Genomic DNA, 23,140 nt, shown 5'->3' on the forward strand with positions numbered 1-23,140 from the left:
ATGTTCAAAAGTTATAAAATCCCACTTATGCATTTGTTCATTTATTTATCTATTATACAACAATTGTTACTAGGCCCAATGCTAGATGCTACAAAGATGTATCTTATAAGGCAGGTGACAATGACCCATTTTATAGCTGAGAGGCTGAAGCTGTGGTTCACATAACTTATTAAACTTAGCTAGCAAGTGAAGGAAAAATATTATTTGTTGACCTTTATCCTGTGGTTTCATAGTAGAATCCATTCATTTTTTTTTTTTTTTTTTTTTTTTTAGAATCCATTCATTGATTAAGGATTCATTTGTATTTACCGCAGTTTTGGATACTGAAAATATCTCAAGTATCTAGATTAATAGTTTGTTTCTACTTTATAAACTTTCTGTAACCTGCTATAGTTTTATGCATGTGTATATTATATGTTGTCTATAATTCATCATTTAAATGTAAGTATAGGTTATACTAACTTTTAAGAAGGTCTCATCCATTCGTTTGGTGTTTTCTCTAGGTGTGGTTTGGAGAAGACCTGCCTCTAAGTCCACGGAGTCCTTTAACCCCCAGACACGGGCCAGGTTTGGCTGATGTTTGTCAGTATGATGAGTGGATAGCTGTGAGGCATGAAGCCACCCTGTTGCCCATGCAAGAAGATCTGTCAATCTGGCTATCCGGTTTATTAGGTAAGACTTGGAAAGATACTTAAAACTGTATATTTTTTTGTTTAGTAAATATTTATTGAGAATCTTACTTTCTGTCAAGGAGTGATTGTTCCAGAGGCTGAGGATACTCCAGTGAATGGAATATTTGATTATTTGATATCCTTGTTCTCACAAGCTTGCATTCTAGTTGGGGAGATACTCCAATTCACCTCGAACTTTAGGGCTTGGATAGTAAGGAAGTTTGAGGCTTAACACAAGAAGTCAGTGGTAATCTTTGAATAATCAACGTTTTCATTGTGAATGTTAAAACTTTTTTTTTAAGTATATAGGTCTGATTTGGGATCTCTATTACTGATGCACTGCCTCCCATAGTCTCATATAAGGCATGAGATTCTGAGTGAAATATATATTGTAGTGGAAATGATTGCTATTTCTGAGGCATTGAGGGACAAAGGCATGTGAAGCCCAGGAGGAACTGTCAGGTTGGAGAATATCTGGCTTGATATTTCTTTTTTTTTTTTAATTTTTTTTTAATTTATTTATGATAGTCACAGAGAGAGGGAGAGAAAGAGAGACAGGCAGAGGGAGAAGCAGGCTCCATGCACCGGGAGCCCGATGTGGGATTCGATCCCGGGTGTCCAGGATCGCGCCCTGGGCCAAAGGCAGGCGCCAAACTGCTGCGCCACCCAGGGATCCCTGGCTTGATATTTCTTTACTCAGTTAGAGACTAGGAGTGCTCTCAACTTTCTCCCCAGAAAAACACTGTCTTTCAAATACAGAATTTCATCTATGGTCTTCCCAAGATAGTTAAAAACACTGCACACTCTAATTCATATCAGTTTGATGATTTAGATAATTTTTTAGAAGTTTATTATGTAATTATTAAGGGTTCTAAGGAAAGGATTTTGGAGGTGAAAAGTTGGTATTCTCCAGGTGTTTGTTATGCTGTTATCTTTAATTTTAAGATCATAACAAAGTTCATCTTACTTATGGTGAATCTTTCTGGTGCAGGCAGTAGGAATATGCAGTGAATCAAAACGTAACCTGAACAGTTAATAGTGAAATATAAAGCACTCTGGTTTTTAAGAAATGAGATAAAATATCATTTTATTTTTTTCTTCTACATCACAGATATTTTTGTTTCAGTTGTCTTTCACTTAATTTGGCATTATCTGTTTAGACTATTGCTTCCAGGAGTGAATACTTGGAGTCTGATCTAACATTTGTCTCATGTTTCAGCTATAATCGAATTACGTTTAATTAAATTTTAACCATATTGTTTGAATTTACCATTTCTAGTAGAATCTTACCTTTGAAATATGTTTTTAGGTACTGAGGTTAAGGCGGAAAGATTATTGGAAGAACTTGATAATGGAGTGCTGTTGTGCCAACTGATTGATGTTCTTCAAAACATGGTGAAAGCATGCAACTCTGAGGAACTTGAGGTAAGAACATGTTTGACAGTAAGTGGTTTTAAAGATTTTATTTATTTATTTATTTATTTATTTATTTATTTATTTATTTATTTATTTGAGAGAGAATGGGCAGGGGGTAGAGGGAGAGAGAATCTGAAGGAGACTCCACACTGAACATGGAACCTGACATGGGGCTCGATTTCATGATCTTGATGAAAGTTTTTCAGGTCAAAACCAAGAGTCAGACACTTAACTGACTGAGCCACCTGGTGCCCTGACAGTAGGTGATATTATACCTTGGTTCGTGTTAATTTGTTAATAATATACATTTCTTATCATATCTGAAAGGTTGCAAACTTCCATCCAACTATGTATATAAGACCTTAGATAATTTACCTAATCTTGCAGAATGGGAGTATTAATATTTACATTGCCAGACTTATTTGTGAGGATTTAGTGAAATTAAATGAATTTCAGATAGTATTAAATGTACAGATAGTATTTAGCTTAGTGTCTGGTGTAAGTAAATGTCTAGTAAGTAGTTAGCTCTTCTTGAGAATAATACTCTCACTTGTGAAAGTTAAATGAGAAAAGAGCTTGTGATGGTTCCTGGCACATAGTTATCATTTTTACTGCTATTATTATTATTACCATCATCATCACCATCCTTAGATTCCCTGTATTTTGTCTTGGTGGCAAATTCTATAATTTGATTGCATGAATAATAATTTTTTAGACAATTTTCCTCTATTAACCCTTAAGTCATAATTTGAAGTAGATGCAGTTTCCTGTCTTCACATCAAACATGGGTCACTGATGAGATTTGGGGTCTGTGAGCGTGGCACCTGGATACTCATGTAGTGTTGGTAGAAATAGGAATGGTATCATCTTTCTGGGAGACAGTGGGTGATACATATCACATTGAAAGTAAAGCACATATTTCTATACATAACATAATTCTCCTAGGGATTTATTCTAAAAAGATAACCACAATTTCACAAATACCATTGTGCAGGAAAATTTAAGAACAATTTAAATGCTTCTCAATAAACAAGTCATTAAAAATTAATTATGGCACCTAAACTGAGTGGAATGCATTATCCATTCACTAGAAATGACTGCTTTAATTTGTTATTTTTTCACCCCAAAAGACACCTATAGACTGTTAAGACACATACACACATAGATCAGATTGTGGGCTAGCGTGTTTGTGCAGCGTTCTGTGGATGCCCTTGTGTGTAGAAATGGTTACTAACATGTGAGTGAGAAGATTTCGGTTGACAATTAGAAAAACTCACAAGGCTATTTTAATCCTGGAAAATACAGCAACAGGAAGGGTACATAATGAACTGGTAATAGCGGTTATCTCTAGGAAGAGAGAGGAACTGAGTGATAGAGGAGGGAGAAAGACGTATACCCTGTTGTGCCTATTGCATTTTTTAAAATCTTATGCATGAATTGCTTTTTCAAGTAGAAATTTAAAATATAACTAAAACCTCTCTGCCTCAGCAGGTTAACTATTCTTGGTCTAGATAAAAAATTAGGATTGTCTAAAAAGACTGTCAGTTTTCAAAGAACTTGAATTAAGAATGGACTACTACTTGTTTGACAGTATCCTCAAGAAACTCAGAACCACATTTATGAATCTACAAATAAGAAAGTGAACAAAAATGAGTGTGTCCATTAACCTTTAGCGTAGCAGTAATTTTGTGTTTGTATTGAACTGTGTGTAGAGAGACATGTAGAGGTGTGCTTTAGAATTATTAAACTGTCATTTTTTATTTAAGACTCATGTTATTTTAAGCAGAAAGAGGTTAGAGATGTTTGATCTTGACTAGATTTTGACTAGATTGATTTCCTAGGAATCATTTTTTGGAATATACTTAAAGTAAATAAAATAATTTTGAAGATATCTTTTCCTCTTAATGTTGTATGTTTGTAGTTACATTCAAGGCACCAAACATTTATTTAGTAATATTAAAAAGGATATCTAATGAAAATATCTTCAATAGGCATTTTTAAAATTATCCTTTCATCTTTTCCAGAATTTTCCAATGAGAAAAGTGCCCTGTAAGAAAGATGCTGCTTCAGGTTCATTCTTTGCTAGAGACAATACTGCGAACTTCCTTCACTGGTGCAGGCACATTGGGGTTGATGAGACTTACCTCTTTGAATCTGAAGGTTTAGGTAAGTTGTCATCATTGTGTTTAATGTTTGTTAGGGTATTTTTGTATGTCTCACATCTAATTTTTTTCCCCAAATAAGGATTCAAATGCCGTATCTCATTTTCCTAGAAAAATTGATACTTTATATATAAAACAATTGGAGAATCAGATTCTAAACCATATATATTAAGCTTTTCATTTACAGTTAAAGGTCTTACATATTTGGAATGCCTTAGAAACAGTTTAATTCCTAAATGAGTTGGCCAGGGAAAGGCTCTGGACTAATGCTTTGCGAATTAATGTTTTCATCAAGAATTACTCTACCAAAGTCTAAATTACTAGTAATTTCTTTTTAACTGGATAATTCTAGAAATAACAGAAGGTCAAATGAGGTATGCTCATGGATTTAGATTTACCTTGTACACAGCAGCTGCCAAGTTGATTATCTAAATGGATACATGTTTTTGACAATTCATTTTAAAAAGTCATGCTCTACTGAAGAATTATTGACATATTGTCTTATTTACTTTAAGTCAATAGAAGCATCTGTGCAGTGACTAAAGTGGAAACTAGCTGTGTTCAATTACTATATATGTGTGTGTATAAATATTTCCTTAAAGCATTTATGTATGTATATACATACACACACAGAACTTAACAATGTTTTGATATGAGCACTAGCCTACCAGGAGTGGGCAGAGATCATGGGGGTCATAGTGTACCCTGCTACAGAGAAGTATTTTATCACTAACATTGTTTAGAATTGCTAGTTCAAGATGATAATAAAAAACAAACGAATTTTGGGGTGGTTTTATTATTGTTTTAAAATTCTCTGAATTAAAAAAAAAAGGAATAACTAGTTTGCTGCCTTAAGTGGAGATTCAGGGTATTAGGTAACCATCTGTTCATAGTTCCATATCTAACATCAACTGAGAAAATAAACTAAAAACAGAACAAAATAAAATAAAATTCTCTGTGCACACCCTTGTTGCCTGCACGTAGGGTAGGCCGCTGCTCCCCTGCTACCCATTTGATATGCCTCCGGGTATTCCTATCCCGTATACAATAAAAAAAAAAATGTAATGGGTTACTGTTTGATTCCCCATCTTGCACTCTGCTTTAATCCAGGTGTGTTGATTGTTATTGACAATGAAGTGACTTAATTGCATATACAGGTTGTAGGGATCAAAGGAAAGAGGAAATGCTTTGAATTCCCTAGTTTCCAGTTTATTATTTCTGAAAGGATATAAAATTGTTGTATATTTCTCGTTGTCAGTAGAAGGCATCTCTGACTGTCCTGAAGGTCAGTATAGATCTAGATAAAGCACTGCCAATAACCGTGATTTCTAGGCATTGAACCGATGAGCTAATGTTTTAATTTTCTAAAGATTTCAGAGATAAGCCTCTAAATTTTTACATTTTGCTAGGAAATCAAAGCAATTAAAAAAAACAAATGCTATGCTCTAAGTATGCTTAAAAGCTAGTTTTAGAGAAATAGGTTTAATAAAAATTACAAGACAGATTCCTTTTGGTGTGAATTTTAAAGTCAAATATAGGCCTTTTTATTGCTTTAGAGAAGAGTATATACTTTGTGCTTGGGATATATAATAGATGATATTCATAAATCAATCCTTTGGGAGAGTCAGTGTACATGCTGTTCATCACACATAGCATTATTCTGTTAGGGTGGAAGTTTCCTAGAGCTTTTAACTCTAAGGAAGGAATAGAAAGGTAAATGATTCACACCTACTATATGGTAGGTTCCACGTTTAAGGTCTTTGTTTGAATCCTTAGATTAGCATTTGGGTTCCTTTAAAAAAATTAAACAATTTTCAAATGTGCTAGAGTATACAGGACACAACCTACCAAATTAACCATGTTAAGCATATTAGATTTTGTTGTATTTATAGCATTTTTAAAAATTGAGTTATACTTTGGGGCACCTGGATGGCTCAGTTAAGCATCCAACTCTTGACTTTGGCTTGGGTTATGATCTTGGGGTTGTGGGGTCAAGCCTGCATCAGTGTTCCAAGCTCAGCGTGGAGTCCACTTGTCCCTCTCCCTCTGCTTTTCTCCCTGCTTGAGCGCAAGTGTTCTCTCTCTCTCTCAAGTAAATAAATAAATGAAATTTTTATTTTATGTGTTTATTTAAAAAGATTATTTATTTATTTATTCATGAAAGACAGAGAGAGAGAGGGGCAGAGACACAGGCAGAGGGAGAAGCAGTCTCCCTGTGGGGAGCCCAATGTGGGACTCAATCCCAGGACCCCGGGATCACCACCTGAGCCCAAGGCAGATGCTCAACTACTGAGCCACCCAGGTGCCTCAATAAATGAAATGAAAACACAAGATGTCTTTCCACTTATCTGTCTCTTCCTTAATTTCATTCAACAATATTTTGTAGTTTTCAGGATACAAGTCATAAAATTCTTTGATTAAATTTATTCCTAAGTACTTTATTCTTCTTGAAGCATTGTAAATTGAATTATTTTTTAAATTACATTTCAGATTGTTTATTGCTGGTGTGTAAAGTGAAATGATTTTTGTATATTGATCTTATATCCTGCAACTTTGCTGAAACTGCTTGTTTGTTCTAATATATACATATATTTTTTGTCGATTCCTTAGGGGTTTTTTATGGAAAGGACAGTGTCATCTGAATGGAGATAGTTTTTGTTCCTCCTTTCCAATCTGGATACCTTTTATTTGTTTTTCTTGCCTAAATGCTCTGCCTAGAACCTCCAGTACAGTTTTGAATAGAAGAGGTGAGGGTGGACATCCTTGTCCTCTCCCTAGTCTTAGGAAGAAGATTCTCAACCTTTCACCATTAAGAATGGTGTTAACTATGGATTTTTCATAGATATCCATTTTCAGATTTATAAATTTCCTTCTATGCCTAGTTTGTTGATTCTTCCTTTTTTTTTTTACACGAAAAGGATATTTGATTTTGTTAAATGCTTTTTTCTGTATCTACTAAGATAATTGTAAGTTTCTTTTCCTTTATTCTATTAATTTAGCATATTATTTGATTGATTTTAATATGTTGAACCAACCTTGCATTCTTGGGATAAATCTCACTTGCTGTTGGATTCAGTTTGCAAGTATAACATTGAAGATTTTTACATCTATATTCATAAAGGATATTAATTAATCTTTAGTTTATTTGTGATATATTTGTTTGGCTTTGGTGTCAGGGTAATATTGACCTCATAGAATGTGTTAAGAATGCCCCTCCTTTTCTCTTTTTGAAAAGTTTGAGAAGGCCATTAACACAAAGTCCTAAGCTAAAGATAGTGTAGAATAAAATTGAGGTGATATATCTCTTCAAACAATATCTCCTGTTGAGAGGTCTGAAATAGAATAATTTAATGTTTCTAAGCCCTTAGTTTTTTAGACTTAAAATGCTACAAATTAGGGTACATGGTAAGTTTTCATCCTCTTACTAGCTAGTTTTTTAAAAATTTATAGATGGTGATAATATGTAGAGAAAATGTCTTTTCTAAGTCTCCAAACAAGTAAACCTACCATCTTCATTATTCTTTCCTTTTACTTCTTCCATGCCAGAAATATATTTCCCTATTTAATTTTGCTCTTTAAAATATGTGATCTTATTTTTTCACAGTTTTACACAAAGACCCAAGACAGGTGTATCTTTGTCTTCTTGAAATTGGTCGAATTGTGTCGAGGTGTGTATTCCATGTTATGTCAGAATTTCATTGTCATTAATTTTTTAAAAGCTACTTTATTTTATTTTATTTTATTTTATTTTATATATATTTTTATTGAAGTTCAATTTGCCAACATATAGTATAACATCCAGTGCTCATCCCATCAAGTGCCCTCCTCAGTGAAAAGCTACCTTGTTTTAGATAGAACACTATTTTCTATAAATAAAATAATTCTTGGTTGAAATAAAATAACTTAATTTCCTATTTTTTCTTTCTTTTTGTTTTTTTTTTTATTAAATTTGTTCTGTTTGTGTGAGCTGTGTCATGTCAACATCTGCTCACCCATATACCTTGCCTTCATTTAGTATTAAACTGTAAAAAGTGGTTAGTTAAATTTTTTAGACTAAGAATAGGGTAAGAGCATATAAAACTCTTAGCAGTTTAAAGCAAGGCAAATCTTCTGAACCCAAAGAGGATTTGATAAGAAGGTTGAGGCATAGCGTCCCCCATACCTGGCTCAGCCCCATCTTTACTCTCAAGCTGACTTTAAAGGTGACTTACTTTCAGGATTCTTGGTTGAATATTGGGAGCTTCTAATGATCGCAATATATGATATAATGTGAAGATTATATCCTGAATTTTTGGTAGGCTGTGGGACGTTAAAAAGCATTTCCAGATGTTCCAGTGAAACAATTGGTAGAGGGGAGTCATATAGACTCCACTTTTTAAATAAGATATAACCTATCATGATATGCATGGGAGTGAATGGGTCATACTTTTCTTGAATAATGAAATCTCCTGATTGGTTTTCAGATATGGGGTTGAGCCACCAGTATTAGTAAAACTTGAGAAAGAAATTGAACTGGAAGAGACCTTACTTAATACTTCTGGGCCTGAAGATTCCATCAGCATTCCGAAATCATGCTGTCAACATGAAGAGTTACATGAGGCCGTAAGTAATCGCTCTATTTTCTATCAACTGGGATGTGTCAGTCTTTTGTTTGCCACAGGTGATGTTATGTTTAAAAGAAAGTGTTTCTTATTTAGAACATACACCAATACTAATTTCTACTCCCTGGTGAGTTTAGGACACGATATATTAAAGATGATTTGTTGTTTGTATATGATGAGAAATGGATATGTAGTTGGGGAGTGGGGAGGCAAACAGGCTGGAATCCATCATGAAGGGTACTGTAGGCCATAAGAATTCATTGATTCTTTTTTAAAACATGGTAGTGTTATAATCTGATCTGCAAATTGTAAGGATTACTTTCATGGTCATGTAGAGGTTATATTGGTTTTATTGTAATAATCCAGGTGTAAGATTCTGAGAACCTGCACTCAAGCGGCAGTAGTGAAGGTGAAGCAAAAGGAACAAAAATAGGACATATTTCAGAGGTAGAATTGAAGAATCCTGATTCTGAAAGGGAGGGAGAAAACCTAGGGTGGTTTTCAAGGTTTCTAAGTAAATGGTACACTGACACTTGGAGAATATACCAGGAGGAAAAGTTGTAAGAGCAAATTGATGGGGTTTTTTGTGAATATTCCCCTGACGGGAATGCAGACTTTAGATGATGGGTCTGAACTGGAAAGTCTTTTCACTTTACCTGTTCATCATTAGGTAGAGGTTAGTAGAGTTGTGGTTGCTCAGGCTGTGTCTTCTGTGGTGACTACAATCCAATAAGTGATGAAGGTGAACTAAGTAGTATATGTTTTCTTCTTCCACTGCTGCTTACAATTATGGTCTTTTTTCAGACTGTTGTATTTTATGAAAGCGCTTAATGTATAAAATTATTTAAGAAATAACAAGAAGTCAGGGGCACTTGGGTGGCTCAGTGTTTGAGCATCTGCCTTTGGCTCAGGTTGTGATCCTGGGGTCTTAGATTGAGTCCTGCATCGGGATCCTGCAGGGCGCCTGCTTCTCTCTCTGCCTGTGTCTCTGCTTCTCTATGTGTCTCTCATGAATAAATAAATAAAATCTTTAAAAAAAAAAAGAAATAACAAATCTGGGATCAAGTCCCGCATCAGGCTCCCTGCGAGGAGCCTGCTTCTCCCTCTGCCTATGTCTCTGCCTCTCTCTCTGTGTCTCTCATGAATAAATAAATGAATCTTTAAAAAAAAAATTAAAAAATAATTAAAAAAGAAATAAGTCATTACTGTTAAATATTTAGAAAGTATTGCTTTGATTGTTTAACATAATAAAAGTCTATATAGTAAAAGATTTGGATATCCTTGCAAGACAGATTAAAATGTCAGCTTGAATATTCTTTACCAGGCCAAAATATATTTACCTACATTATATTATTGATTTATATAATGACTGTCAGTGTCAGTATGTGACACAGTGAAAAAGAAAAAATTTAAAATAAAACTTAATTTTAAATCTCATGTAACTTAAAATAATGATAATTAAGAAGAAAACATTGGTAAAATATTTTTTATTGAATAGAAAATACATTGTATTAATTTCTCTGTTATATAAAGATCATACACAGTTTGGTTAGAAAAGCATTTCCAGAAGGTAAACGTGCAAGGTTTGTTATTCACATAAGAGGAAAACATACTGTTGAGACTTGCTGAGAACTAAGGAATTAAGAATACAATTTTCCTCATTAGTAAAAAATTTTTTTTAATTATGAAACCTGGACAGCCCAGGTGGCTCAGTGGTTTGGTGCAGCCTTCAGCCTGGGGCCTGATCCTGGAGACCCAGGATCGAGTCCCATGTTGGGCTCCCTGTGTGGAGCCTGCTTCTCCCTCTTCCTGTGTCTCTTCCTCTCTCTCTTTCTCTGTGTCTCTCATGAACAAATAAATAAAATCTTTAAAAAATAAATAAATAAATTATGAAACCTGGTGGTGGTAGATTCTGGTAAAACTGTACTTAGGGATTGCTGTCTGTGATGGAAAATGCTGTAACCTTTTGAAAAACAGGTTAACAAATAGATATCAATAATCACAAAAATGTTCCTCTTTCATTTTTTATCATAATTGAAGGGGGATAAAAAAGAGTGAATGAAAGTATTTATTGGGCTATTATAAATGGTGAAAAATTGGAAGCAATGTAAATACCCTCAAATAGAGCATGTCTAGGTGAATTAGGATCCATTATCTTAACAGAATAATCACTATATGTGATCATTATGAAGACTATATGGCAACAAGAAAAATATTTTATTAAAAGTATGTGTATATAGATGAGCTATAAGAAAAAGGAGAATGAAAATAATTGATTGTAGGGGAATGCCTTTTTAGATGATTTTTATTTCTTTAAGCTATTTCCTTTAGTATTTTAATGTTAAGTATGTGGTAAATAAAACCAGAAGAGGATACTTTTTATCCATAGCTTTTATTTCTTTTAGGCTTACCCCTTTATTTAGATTGTGGGTCAATGCTAATTTTTACTGCTGAATGTAAGTGGTGTCTGGATATTTTAAACAAAGAAAACAAGTGACTTCATGTCTTCATTCTCATGAACATTCAAAAGGAACACATTTCTTTAGACACATATGTGCTACATGAATCATTCAGTGTCCAGCTACACGTATGTGATCTACAGAGATCTTGGGGTCATGTTTAGAGTAAGGAACAATTATCAACTGATTCACTACTTAGAGTGTTGTATTCAGCTGTACTTCTGTATGTTACAAAACTTCCATTGATTGAAAGTAGTGACTGAGGGGCCCCTGAGTGGCTCAGGCAGTTAAGCGTCTGCCTTCAGCTCAGGTCAGGATCCTGGGGTCCTGAGATTGAGCCCCGTGTCGGGCTCCCTGCTTAGCAGAGAGTCTGCGCCTCCCTCTTGCTCTGCCTGCCGCTCTGCCTGCTTGTGCATGCGCTCTCTCTCTGTCAAATAACTAGATAGATACATAAGTAAATTTTAAAAATCTTTAAAAGAGGGATCCCTGGGTGGCGCAGCGGTTTAGTGCCTGCCTTTGGCCCAGGGCGCGATCCTGGAGACCCGGGATCGAGTCCCACGTCGGGCTCCCGGTGCATGGAGCCTGCTTCTCCCTCTGCCTATGTCTCTGCCTCTCTCTCTGTGTGTGACTATCATAAATTTAAGAAAAAAAAAAAAATCTTTAAAAGAAAGTAGTGACTAAAAAAAATACCTCCTTTCAGATTACTCTGGTAATGTGTAATTGGTTCTAATAATTGTAAATTCTTTACTCACAGTTAATTTTTAGCCATTTTATGCAGGTGCCATATGTGTGCATGAATACCAGGTTATGAACGAGCTAAACTTAATTCAATGGCTTATGAAAATCAGTCTATTTATGATTGTATTATTTTGTTAAATGAATGAGGGAGATAAATTGTGCACCCTTGTGATCAGACCGTTGTGACTCCATCTGTGGCTCTTCATTTTGGGTAGATAATGAAGACGATCATACATTTCTGTTAGTGGTCAACTAGATTGGGCCTATCTGAAGATACTTTGGTTGAACGTCATGGCTAAGTTCAATGAAGTGAGTTTATTTAGGTATACTCTGTGTGACAGATAATTGAAGAAGATATTCATGGCCTGGCTTTTTCAAAAATTTAATTTTAGGAAAACAAAATATTTAGCATGGTGACTGATATCAAACTTTTTTTTCAATCAAATCTCAACAAATATTTTTATTTTTTAAATCAATTTATTATAATTTCCATGTTTTAAATACAGAATTCCTGAATTGTTTTTTACACTCCAGTTTTCAGATATTTACTGCATTTAAAAATTCTCTTAAGCTCCTCGAGAGTTAGAAGTAGGGATTTCTCCCCGATTCTCATCAAATATTTTTATTTTTTAAATCAATTTATTATAATTTCCATGTTTTAAATACAGAATTCCTGAATTGTTTTTTACACGCCAGTTTTCAGATATTTACTGCATTTAAAAATTCTCTTAAGCTCCTCGAGGGTTAGAAGTAGGGATTTCTCCCCGATTCTCATCTCCTTAGCAGACTGTTGAAAAAAGCGATCACTTTTAGAAAAGTGCCTCTTGAATCGAATTCTTTAGAATTTCACCCAGTCTTGGATGAATAGATATATATACACATCTGCTTATTTTAACAGTAATCTTGGAACAATCTAGACATTCCCCTCCAATGTTAGTTTAGCATCGTGTTAAGGGACAAGTGAGATTCCTACTTAAGCTTTATCCAACTGGCCTATCTTTGATTTGACACAGGTATTTTAATCCAGGGCATAAAACAATTCAAGCTGACTGACTAGTGAACTCACGAGCTTCCTATGACTTACTGAGTGTGTTGTGAATCGACTTCACTGTTGTACACATTCCAGACCTCCAGCAGTCAGTGAATACGCTAGGATCTGATTGCACTTAGGCAGAGAGACAAGGAGGAGAGAGAGAGGTCAGGCAGAGAAGGAGAGAGGGAATCTCAAGATTTCATCACTGGGGCACCCGGCTGGCTCAGTCAGTAGAGCATGTGGCTCTTGATCTCAGGGTCCTGAGTTTGAGCCCTATGTCGGATGTGGAGCCTACTTTTAAAAAGGAAAAAAAAAACCGACTTTGTCACTGGCAGCTTTCATCAGATTAGTTCATGTCTAATCTCAGTATCTGTCAAGGAGCCTGACTGGCTCAGTCCGTGGAGCATGTGACTTTTGATCTTAGTGTCATGAGTTCAAGCCCCATATTGGGTGTAGAGATTACTTAAAAAAAAAAAAAAAAATCCTAATCTCAATATTTGTCAACAGGTAAAGGAAATAAATGGTCCAAGTGTCTTTACATTTTTATCTTTGAGTTTGATTTTCCCATCTATCAAATGACCTTGCATTTTAACATTAAATAAAATATTTTTTGTCACAAGCACTAAATTTTGTTTACTTTTAATCTTAGGTTAAACATATTGCTGAAGACCCTCCTTGTAGCTGTTCCCATCGATTCTCTATTGAGTACTTATCTGAAGGGCGGTACCGACTTGGGGATAAAATACTCTTTATAAGAGTAAGTCCATCATTTACATCCTATTTACATACAGATCTTATTTTGAAATTGGATTTCTTGTTTTACCAAATTCCCTTTTGCTTCTCCTTTGATTTTTAAAAAATTGGAATAGTGTTATTAATGGAAGCATTTTACTGCACAGGAAAAATATGGAATACTTGCTTTCAGGAGTAGATAATGAGCTTGGGCAGACACCTTTAACACAATAGACTACTAACTATGGGATAGGATAGCTAAGACTATTCAGACATTGAATATAATTGTGGGGGAATGAAAATCTTTATATACCTCAGGTAATTTATTCCATTTTTCAAAGTTTCTAAAAAGGCATAATTTTCCATCACAAGAAGTGATGGAAATAAATGGTCCAACTGTCTTGCAAAAAGGACAAGCCTTTCAAAAAGGAGTTTCTAATGAAAGCATAAGATGAAATATCAGTAATAAGAAAAGGAGGTAGAAACATTGCAGTTTATAATAATATATAGATTGGGTCTTAAGCATAAAACCTTTTTTTCATTGACACAGCATCAGTGAATATTCCAGTATCCCGTTGTGCATATTCATTTCCTTCCTGTGTCCCATCTGCGACCTGCAGTTGATTGACTGTCCCCTTTATTGGTGGAGAGACTGAAGTTTCACCTGTTCGGCATTCTGTCCACGTCTGATACAAGAGCCCTTTCGTTCTCAATTTGGGAATATAACCTAAAGATATTTAAAAGTGTAATTTCACCATCCTGTGTTTTTTAATTTAATATATTATCATTACCTCCCCACACTTCACTCAACTCACATAGAAACACTTTCAAGCACTTTGTTTTTTTAATTAGCTTTCTCTTTTTTTAAGGCAGTCTGATATAAGGATGGTGCACAGAGCATGGGATTCAGAGTTAAAATTTGCAAGGCAATCTCATACAATGGTTCAGATTTGCCTACCGAATGGTTAGCTGAAACTGTGTGGGCAGACCCAGGATGCGTCCTGTCTGCACAAAAGCACCATTTGGGTTGGGCGGCCGGGTCTGTTCCAGGCCAGGCCAAAGCTGTATGATCTGACACAAATATCCTCCATCTCACAGAGCCATAGTTTTCTTGTCTGCAGAGAAGAACTAAACCATAAATCATATCAAGGTTTTTTGAAAGGGTAAACTGCTAAAGTATATATGAAAGTAATTTATTAAGTTGTAAAGTGCAAGTTTTAGTTGTTTTATCTTCCGTTAATTGTTTTTTGTTTATTATGAGGCATATTTTCTGTAAGTCCTCATTTTCCTTCTCCTCTTCCCTCTGTCTTTCCTCCCTCCTTATTGAACAATACAACCCTTGCAGTTTTGTATATTTGTAATTTGGATTTTTAGGATGTGGCTTAATGTGCAAAAATTTTCCTTACAAATTAGAGGACCTGTATTTAGTTGCATGATTCAATGAATTCAATTGATTATTTTAATAATATAAGAAACAGACTGTCAACTTATAGTGAAGCTTCTGGTAAATTCTCTGAACTTCATAGATCATCATCGACATCACAAATTGTGACTGCCAATGAATTGCAATTGTGAACCTTACAATTTTTTTTTCTACTTTCTTTTGGGGGAAAAGATGCTCCACGGAAAACATGTTATGGTCCGTGTTGGTGGTGGCTGGGATACTCTGCAAGGATTTTTGCTTAAATATGATCCCTGTCGAATATTACAGTTTGCTACACTAGAACAAAAAATCCTAGCCTTTCAAAAAGGAGTTTCTAATGAAAGCGTACCCGATTCGTCAGCCAGAACACCTCAGCCACCTCACATGAATCCTTTGTCGGCAGTCAGCATGTTTCAGAAACAAAAATCAAAGCCCGGCCCGCCAGTTGGTGTTGCAAGGAGCAAAGAGAAGCAGGTGCGTCCGCCAGGTGGGTTGCTGCCCGCGGCTCCCCTGAACGGAGGGGATCTGGGCTCTTCTCATCTTAAGCTCAAATCTTCGAAAGGCGCAGCGAAGAAACCACAGGCTCCTTCCGGCAGTGCGGCGGGTGCAAGCACTTCTGCAGCCGCTGCCCCCGAGGGCTCGGCGCCTGAACCTCGGCCACTGAGAAGAGGGGCCCCCCCCTTCGCCCCCGAGGCCCGGCTCCTTCCCGCCCCGAGGCCCGCCCGCCCGCCGGCCTCGGCGCTGCTGCCCAGCCAGCCTGCGGGCAAAACCGAACCGAAGCCTTTGAAACCCGCTGCGGTCCGCGCCCGGGTGGGTCCCGAGTCTCCGGCAGCTGCACCCTCAGCCTCGTGCGAGCGTCCAGAGCCGCGGAGAGCAAATACGCACCTAAGGCCGAGGCCTTCCCCCGCTCTCCGCCCCCCTGCAAAAATGACAAAATCCGGCCCCAAAAGCACAGCGCCCCGTCCAGGGCCGCGGTGCCCGCCCCCCGCCGGAGCCGCCCGCGCCGCTCCCTCTCCCTCGGCCGCGGCCGCAGCCGCCAAAGCCGCGCAGGACTCAGAGGGCAAGGCCGTGGTTCCAGGGGCCAAAAAACAGCCTCCCGGCCAAAGCACGTCCCCGAAGAGAGGCCCCGGCCGGCCCCGGCCCCCCGGCCGCGCCCCGCTGTCCCTCGTGAGCCTTCCCCAGGCGTCGGCCCAGAGCCCCACGGCGCGGGGGGCGGCGCGGGGGGCGGCCCGGGGGGCGGCCGGGGGCCAGCCTCCTGCCCCAAGGCCTCCGGGACGGGGAGGAGGCCCGGCGGCAACCCGGGCACCGCCCGCACCCCGCAAGGAAGCCGCCAGCGCGGGTAAGAAACCTACTGCAAAGAAGGAAGACGACGACCATTATTTTGTCATGACTGGAAGCAAGAAGCCTAGAAAGTAAATGCTGCGTGTGTCATTTTAAGAACCCAGGAGAGGAAGAGCGTGGAATGGTAGCTCACATCCTAAAACTTTCTCCTGTTGGTGTTTGACCAAATCCGTTCAGACTTAAGGCAGTAAGAGGGGGATTGGGGCTGGGGCTGGGCCTGGGCCTGGGCCCCAGCTGGCTGTGACTGGGATGGGGATGGGGCTGGAGCTGGGGATGGAGCTGGGGATGGGGCCTGACTGGCCTGGCCAGGAATGGGGATGGGACTGGGGCTGGACTGGGGATGGAGCTGGGGATGGGACTGGGGATGGGACTGGGGCTGGCTGGCTGTGACAGGGATGGGGATGGGGGTGGGATTGGGGCTGGGACTGGGGCTGGGACTGGGGCTGGGCTGGGGATGGAGCTGGGGATGGGACTGGGGCTGGCTGGCTGTGACAGGGATGGGGATGGGGGTGGGACTGGGGATGGAGCTGGGGATGGGACTGGGGCTGGCTGGCTGGCTGTGACAGGGATCGGGATGGTGGTGGGACTGGGGATGGGGCTGGGGCTGGGCTGGGGATGGAGCTGGGGATGGGGCCTGGCTGGTCTGGCCAGGGATGGAGATGGGACTGGGGCTGGGCTGGGGATGGAGCTGGGGAGCTGGGGGGCTGGGGACTGGGGACTGGAGATGGGGCTAGGGCAGGGATGGGGATGGGGCAGGGCTGCGGATGAGGATGGGGCTGGGGCTGGGGTTGGGGGTCCAGGGCACATCGGAGTGCACGTTCCTGAATTCAGCAGACTTACCCTTTTGCAGTGGACAGTTGTAAAATCGCCATGAGGTTCTTATTAATAGTAGACATTTGTATGATTCTCAATATCTAGCATCTTGGTTAACAGCTGCCCTGTGAGGGAAGTGTAGACTTCACTAACACTACTGGATTTAGGATTACAGGTGCTATATTTTTGAATACTTATTAAACATGGAGGTTACATACCGGCTCATAGCAACAGTGGTGTTCTTAATATTGGTTATTGCATTTTAGTAAAATGGCAACGGTTTGGCACTCATCTGACAAAAGGCACCTAATTTAATATTTGGATCAGGATCCTCTGATTGAACAATACTAAGTACCAGTGGCTGCTGCTCATTAGCTCGATGTTACTCTAGGGTGGATAGAATCCTGCTGCTTAAAATTTTTTAAACTTTCCAAATCAGAGGGAACTGATTTTCGACTGGCTTATATTAACATTGGTAATATTTTGTTATATTTTTGGTAAAAAAAATTATAATATTTTTGGTAAAAAAAAAGTGCAAGATATTGAAATATAAACTGAAATTTGGTTAAAAAATGAGACTTTTTATATATTATTATATCTCTATATAAGAATGTACATCTTATATTTTAGATGGATGCTGTGCAATGTGAAAGGGAAAACTGACCCAGTAACTTTTAACATATTGCAAATATTTTTAATATTGTTTTCCTATGAGTGCAGATATGAATTTTTAACTGAAAAAATGTGTTAGCATCAGAATTATGTGTTAACAATCTTAAAATTAAGGTCTTATTAAAGACTTGTGGCGGTGCTATATAAAAATTCCATCATGTGATTGTTATTTTTCTTTAGATAGCACAATGCCAGTTTTAATTAGATCCTTCCAATCACATTAATTTTCTTTAATAAAGTCATGCTGCCTTCAGTTTTTCAAAGGCAAGTGGACAGTATATATCTAGTGTTTTCTGCTCCATAGGCAGGTTCTCCAAGGAACATACCCACATCATGTAATGACTGCATAGGCTCCTCTGCTCCAAGGTATTTGTAAATAATTTGTTTTTTTAAGGGATTGTGGCTATTTAAGAAATTATTAATGTACTTTCAGAAGTCTTAGGGGTGTGTTTAATAACTTCACAGTATTATCAGTTATCAGGTTATTATATTCAATATTAAACTTTGTGTTTCCCTATTTTGAACTAAAATGTATTTTCTAAAGAAAAATAATGGTGTACACAAATGTGCAATTATAAGATAAGCATCTTAAGGTGACTACTAACATTCTATAGATTATAAAGCAAGAAAACTTTGAATAAAATGAAATGCTCTTTTGTCAGAGGAATACAGTTAAAATCAGATATATGCAGGCTAGTTTTTGGAATAGTAGATTCTTTTCTTACAAGAGACAGTCACCAACTATTTGGTTTAGTTCTACGGCTCTGGGCATTGAGAGAAAACCTACATCTTTGGAAAGTGAAATCATTCAAGAAGTGCTCTAAGTTTTACGTTTTTAGTGATCAGAAATATGTAATGCATCTTTCAAAGAGGACAAATCTGACCTTCAAGAAGGAATTTCTTCCTTCCTAATGATCAAACACTGCTTCTGTTACCAGTAATTTCTAGAACTTAAAAAACATATTTCCAATCTATGAAATGAAGTAGATTTTACAATGTGTAAACAGTAACTTTTGTGTTGAGAGTAATCATGAGTAAAAGTATCCCACAGGCATCTGGCACAAATTCCAAGCATTGGTTTTTTGTTTCTGTTTTTGTTTTTTTTTTTTAATTGGAAGTTAATTTATAGATGGCCCTATTCTTCATCAGAAAGGAATTACCTTGAATTATATTCATGTTGAATGAATTTTTTCTTATGGGTAGCTTACCCTTCCAAGATAAAGATTTTTTAAAATAAACAACAGCTTCAAAGACACTTTCTTCAAATATATTTTGAAATGCTCTTAAGAGCTGGTGTTTCTAATCATTTTCACAATTTTTAAAATACACCATTGATGTTGGAGAGAAGTTTCCATTTCTTCTTAGAGTGCAAGGTTTAAAAGATTTTTCATGTTTTATATTTAACAAAATGAATATGAAGCTTAAATGACTAAAGCAGAAGAAATAACATGTATTTTCAAAAAAGAAGGGGATGAGTTTTTATTTTTCCTTTCTGTAATTTGTGACCATGACTGGTAAACCAAACTGACCTTCGGAGGAAAATGAAATGCTGATTATTTTTAGATTGTTTGGGCTTCCAGCAGGTGTTCAAGACTTGTGTCTTCAAAATACCTATCTCTAACTTTCCTCTCCACATAGAGATTACAATTCTTAATGGATGAGGGAAATGTTTTGAGAGAAAATTACTGTTCCTTCTGTAACCTATTAACCTTCACTTGATTTAAAAATCTATTACTTCTTTAAAAGTCTTCAATGACAGGTTGTTTTGATACATTTGTGCTTCCAGGTTCACATACTGACTCCATTGGAATCCAAATCTGTGTGTATTCTTTTCTTGTGCTGCAGTGTTTGTATCAGATTTTAGCTTATATTTTCTCAAGTATTAAAACAAACATATGCACCAAGTTCTCAGTGTGCTTTTTTTGTGTGTGTTGTGAATGCATTCTGATCCCTCGGTTCGTGTGAGAAATTACATATATAAAGCATTCATAATTTGAGAATAGTTTTAATTTTATTGTTAAACTACCCTTTTCATCTTTGTGGAATTCCCTTTCCTGCTCCCAGGAGATTATAAGACTCTGCCATTAAATAGCAATATTTGTTTCCTAAGTTGTTGTAGCTGCTAGAAGTTTGTCTCAGTCAGACCCATATTTAAGAATTGGTGAGATAATAGAAATAATTTATCAGTTACTGAAGCACAGTTCTGGGGTGCCTGGGGGCTCAGTCAGTTAAGTGTCTGCCTTTGGCTCAGGTCATGACCTGCACACGGTCCAGGATCCAGTCCTGCATCAGGCTCCCTGCTCAGTGTGGAGCCTGCTTCTCTCTCTGCCTGTGTCTCTGCCTCTCTCTGTGTCAGATAAGTAAAACCTTTAAAAAAAAAAAAAAAATGAATAAAGCACAGTTCTATAAATGACACCAGTCTTGGGTTCATGGGAGGCTCCCAACAGTAAGAATTTCTAGTTCCTGTAATTCTATTTTGATTTCACACTGAGACACAGTGAGAAGAGTCTTGAAATACTCACATTTTTGTATATTCATAATCTGAGCAATTATAAAGAATTATAAAGTTATAAAGCAGTTCAATATGTATTTCCTGTGATGTTTCAAAAAAGAAAACAGAAAAATGCCACTTAGGCAGAATTTTTATTTTGTTTTCCTAACTATTTGTGGGGAACATGTGTGTGTAAAATTTTAAATTCATGAGTTGGTGAAATTTGGGGGAATATTAGGAAAACATCAAAAAAAATTGCCAGTAAATCTGAAAATAGACACATTTTATTAAATTTAAGCTGTTTTCCTATAGATAGTGTTTTTCTTGTAGAAAAACCCAAGACTTGATCTTGAAGAAATAATAATACAAAGATTTAGCGAGCAATAAGTTTAACTATAGCACATACTAATATTGGTATAACCATAAAAGAGAATACCATGTAGTCATTAAAAATGATGCAGACATTGATTTATCTTTAAGTATGTATGGTGGTAAAGTGGTTTGTTTTGTGAGGCTGCTGTGATGAAGCATTACTATATAGTATTTCTTAATTTTTGGCATTCATCCAGGGATAGCACAATTCTTGGTGCACGGTATGTGATACCTTGGTTAATATAATTAATCTCTTGTGAATAGTCCCTTAGGGTTTCATAGAACACATTTTATTTAAGATAACCACTTTTCTTAAGTTACTTTTGGGAAATTACACTGGAGTGAATGAATATAATAAATAGAATGGATCTGTGTTGGGGTTGACCGTGGAGGACCTCTTGTGGTCACAAGGGGTAGTGTTGATGCCTTTGTGACTACTCAGATCACCATTTATTAGAACCTACCAGGTGGTGGAGATAGAACGAAGAAAGCAGTCTCCCATTTAAGAGCCTTGGGTTTACAAAGCACTTTGCAACTTACAGGATGCTTAATTACATTAATAGCCAATCTTCCCAACAATCTTCATGAGAATATTAACACTGTGAAGACAGGAGTTGTGTCTGTTTTGTTTCCCACTGTCTTCCAAAGCCTAAACTAGTGCCTGGCACACAGTAGGCCTTCAGTACATATTTGTTAATAATGAGTGAACCGGGGTGCCTGGGGGGCTTGGTGAAGCATCTGCCTTTGGCTCGGGTCATGATCTGAGGGTCCTGGGGTCAGTCTCCCTGCTCAGCAAGGAGTCTGCTTCTCCCTCTCGTCTGCTGTTCCCCCCACTTGTGCTCTCTGGCTCTCTCTGTCAAATAAATAAAATCTTTTAAAAAATGAGTGAACCCTCTTAAATGAGTGACCCCTCTTTGTAGATGAGGAAACCAAGGCTTAAGAAAACTGACAGTAAATATAAAACTACTAGAGTCGATTAACTGCACCTTAACTGTCCTTACTTAAAGGACAGATTTATTTTTATCTATGTATACTTTTCCACAGATTCGATTGGTTCTTTATGTTACTTTGATAAAGTAGGCCTTAGGTGGCAGCTCTTTAAAAACCCGCTGAAATATAACATCCTGCATTTTTATTTCTTAGAAAAAATCTTGATTTCACTGTTTTTGGATTACTCCATTTTAAGTATTCTAAGCTTGGATAGATTTAGAGATTAGTATATTTTTTATGTCTTTAATATTTATAAAGTTCTCAAATATGTTCAGAGCAGTGGCTGTAGGACAATGTGATGAAGTAGAGGTGCTCTGTAAAGGTTTGCTGGATGAATGAATAAAAGAGAAGTAAGTTAAATCCAGTACAAAATACTAAAGTTAGCAATTAACATCAATTTCCTGACAGTGCATTGGAAATAGATATTGGTAAAAGAAACTACATTGTAGATGGCCCTAGAACCTCCATTAAAAAACAAAAAGCAAAAACAAAAACTTTTGAAAATAAGTAATTGTTCTCTGAATGAGCAGGTTTCATATGCTTCTTCCAAAATGATAATTTGACCTCTCTCTCACAGCCCTGCAAAAGTGATACAGTGTTGTTCGTGTATATCTCTCTAGTAGTTCATTGCACTGTGTTTCGTGCTCTGGAACCCAAACCTGTGGAAGAACAGGCCAACCTGTGGTGTTTATTGGAGGGGGGTGGAATGTGACATTTTAAATTTTAATCCCAAGCACTGAGGTAAAATGAAGGCAAGTGCCTTTATTTTTATTTTTATTTTATTATTTTATTTTTAGTATTTTATTTTATCTTATTTCCAATGTAGTTAACAGGGTTATATTCGCTTCAGGTATACAGTATGGTGATTCAACAATTTTGTGCACTACTCAATGCTTGTCAAGGTGAGTGCGCCCTTAATCCCCTTCGCTTATCTCTCTCACCTCCCCTCTGGTAACCATACATTGTCTATAGTTAAGAGTCTGATATTTGTTCTGTCTCTTTTTTTCCCCTTTGTTTGTTCTTAAATTCCACATATGAGTGAAATCATGTGATATTTATCTTTCTCTGACTGACTTATTTCACTCAGCATTATACTCTCTAGATCCATCCATGTCATTGCAAATGGCAATATTTCGTTTTTCTATGGCTGAATGATATTCCATTGTGTATATATCACATCTTCTTTATTCGTGGGCTACGTCCGTGATTTGGCTGTTGTGAATAAT

The 23,140-nt window shown here is 37.2% G+C and overlaps 1 protein-coding gene across 7 annotated transcripts in view; it reads left to right on the plus strand.

Annotated features, from left to right (window-relative positions):
- GAS2L3 (growth arrest specific 2 like 3) overlaps positions 1-19,965 on the plus strand; it is a 39,914-nt gene extending 19,949 nt beyond the window's left edge. For 3 of the 7 annotated variants that reach the window (XM_077846021.1, XM_077846018.1, XM_077846020.1), the window contains exons 3-9: positions 504-672; positions 1,981-2,096; positions 4,112-4,253; positions 7,854-7,917; positions 8,713-8,851; positions 13,730-13,837; positions 15,428-16,867. In XM_077846021.1, coding sequence (XP_077702147.1) covers positions 504-672; positions 1,981-2,096; positions 4,112-4,253; positions 7,854-7,917; positions 8,713-8,851; positions 13,730-13,837; positions 15,428-16,651 — 1,962 coding nt within the window. In that variant the 3' untranslated portion in view covers positions 16,652-16,867. Of the gene's footprint in view, positions 1-503; positions 673-1,980; positions 2,097-4,111; positions 4,254-7,853; positions 7,918-8,712; positions 8,852-13,729; positions 13,838-15,427; positions 16,872-18,365; positions 18,428-19,847 lie in introns of those variants that run through there. The other 4 variants (XM_077846023.1, XM_077846022.1, XR_013350854.1 and 1 more) reach the window with 3 other exon arrangements.
- The last annotated feature ends 3,175 nt before the right edge of the window (positions 19,966-23,140 follow it).

This window comes from Canis aureus, chromosome 13 (genome assembly GCF_053574225.1).
Source record: "Canis aureus isolate CA01 chromosome 13, VMU_Caureus_v.1.0, whole genome shotgun sequence".
Taxonomy (NCBI): domain Eukaryota; kingdom Metazoa; phylum Chordata; class Mammalia; order Carnivora; family Canidae; genus Canis; species Canis aureus.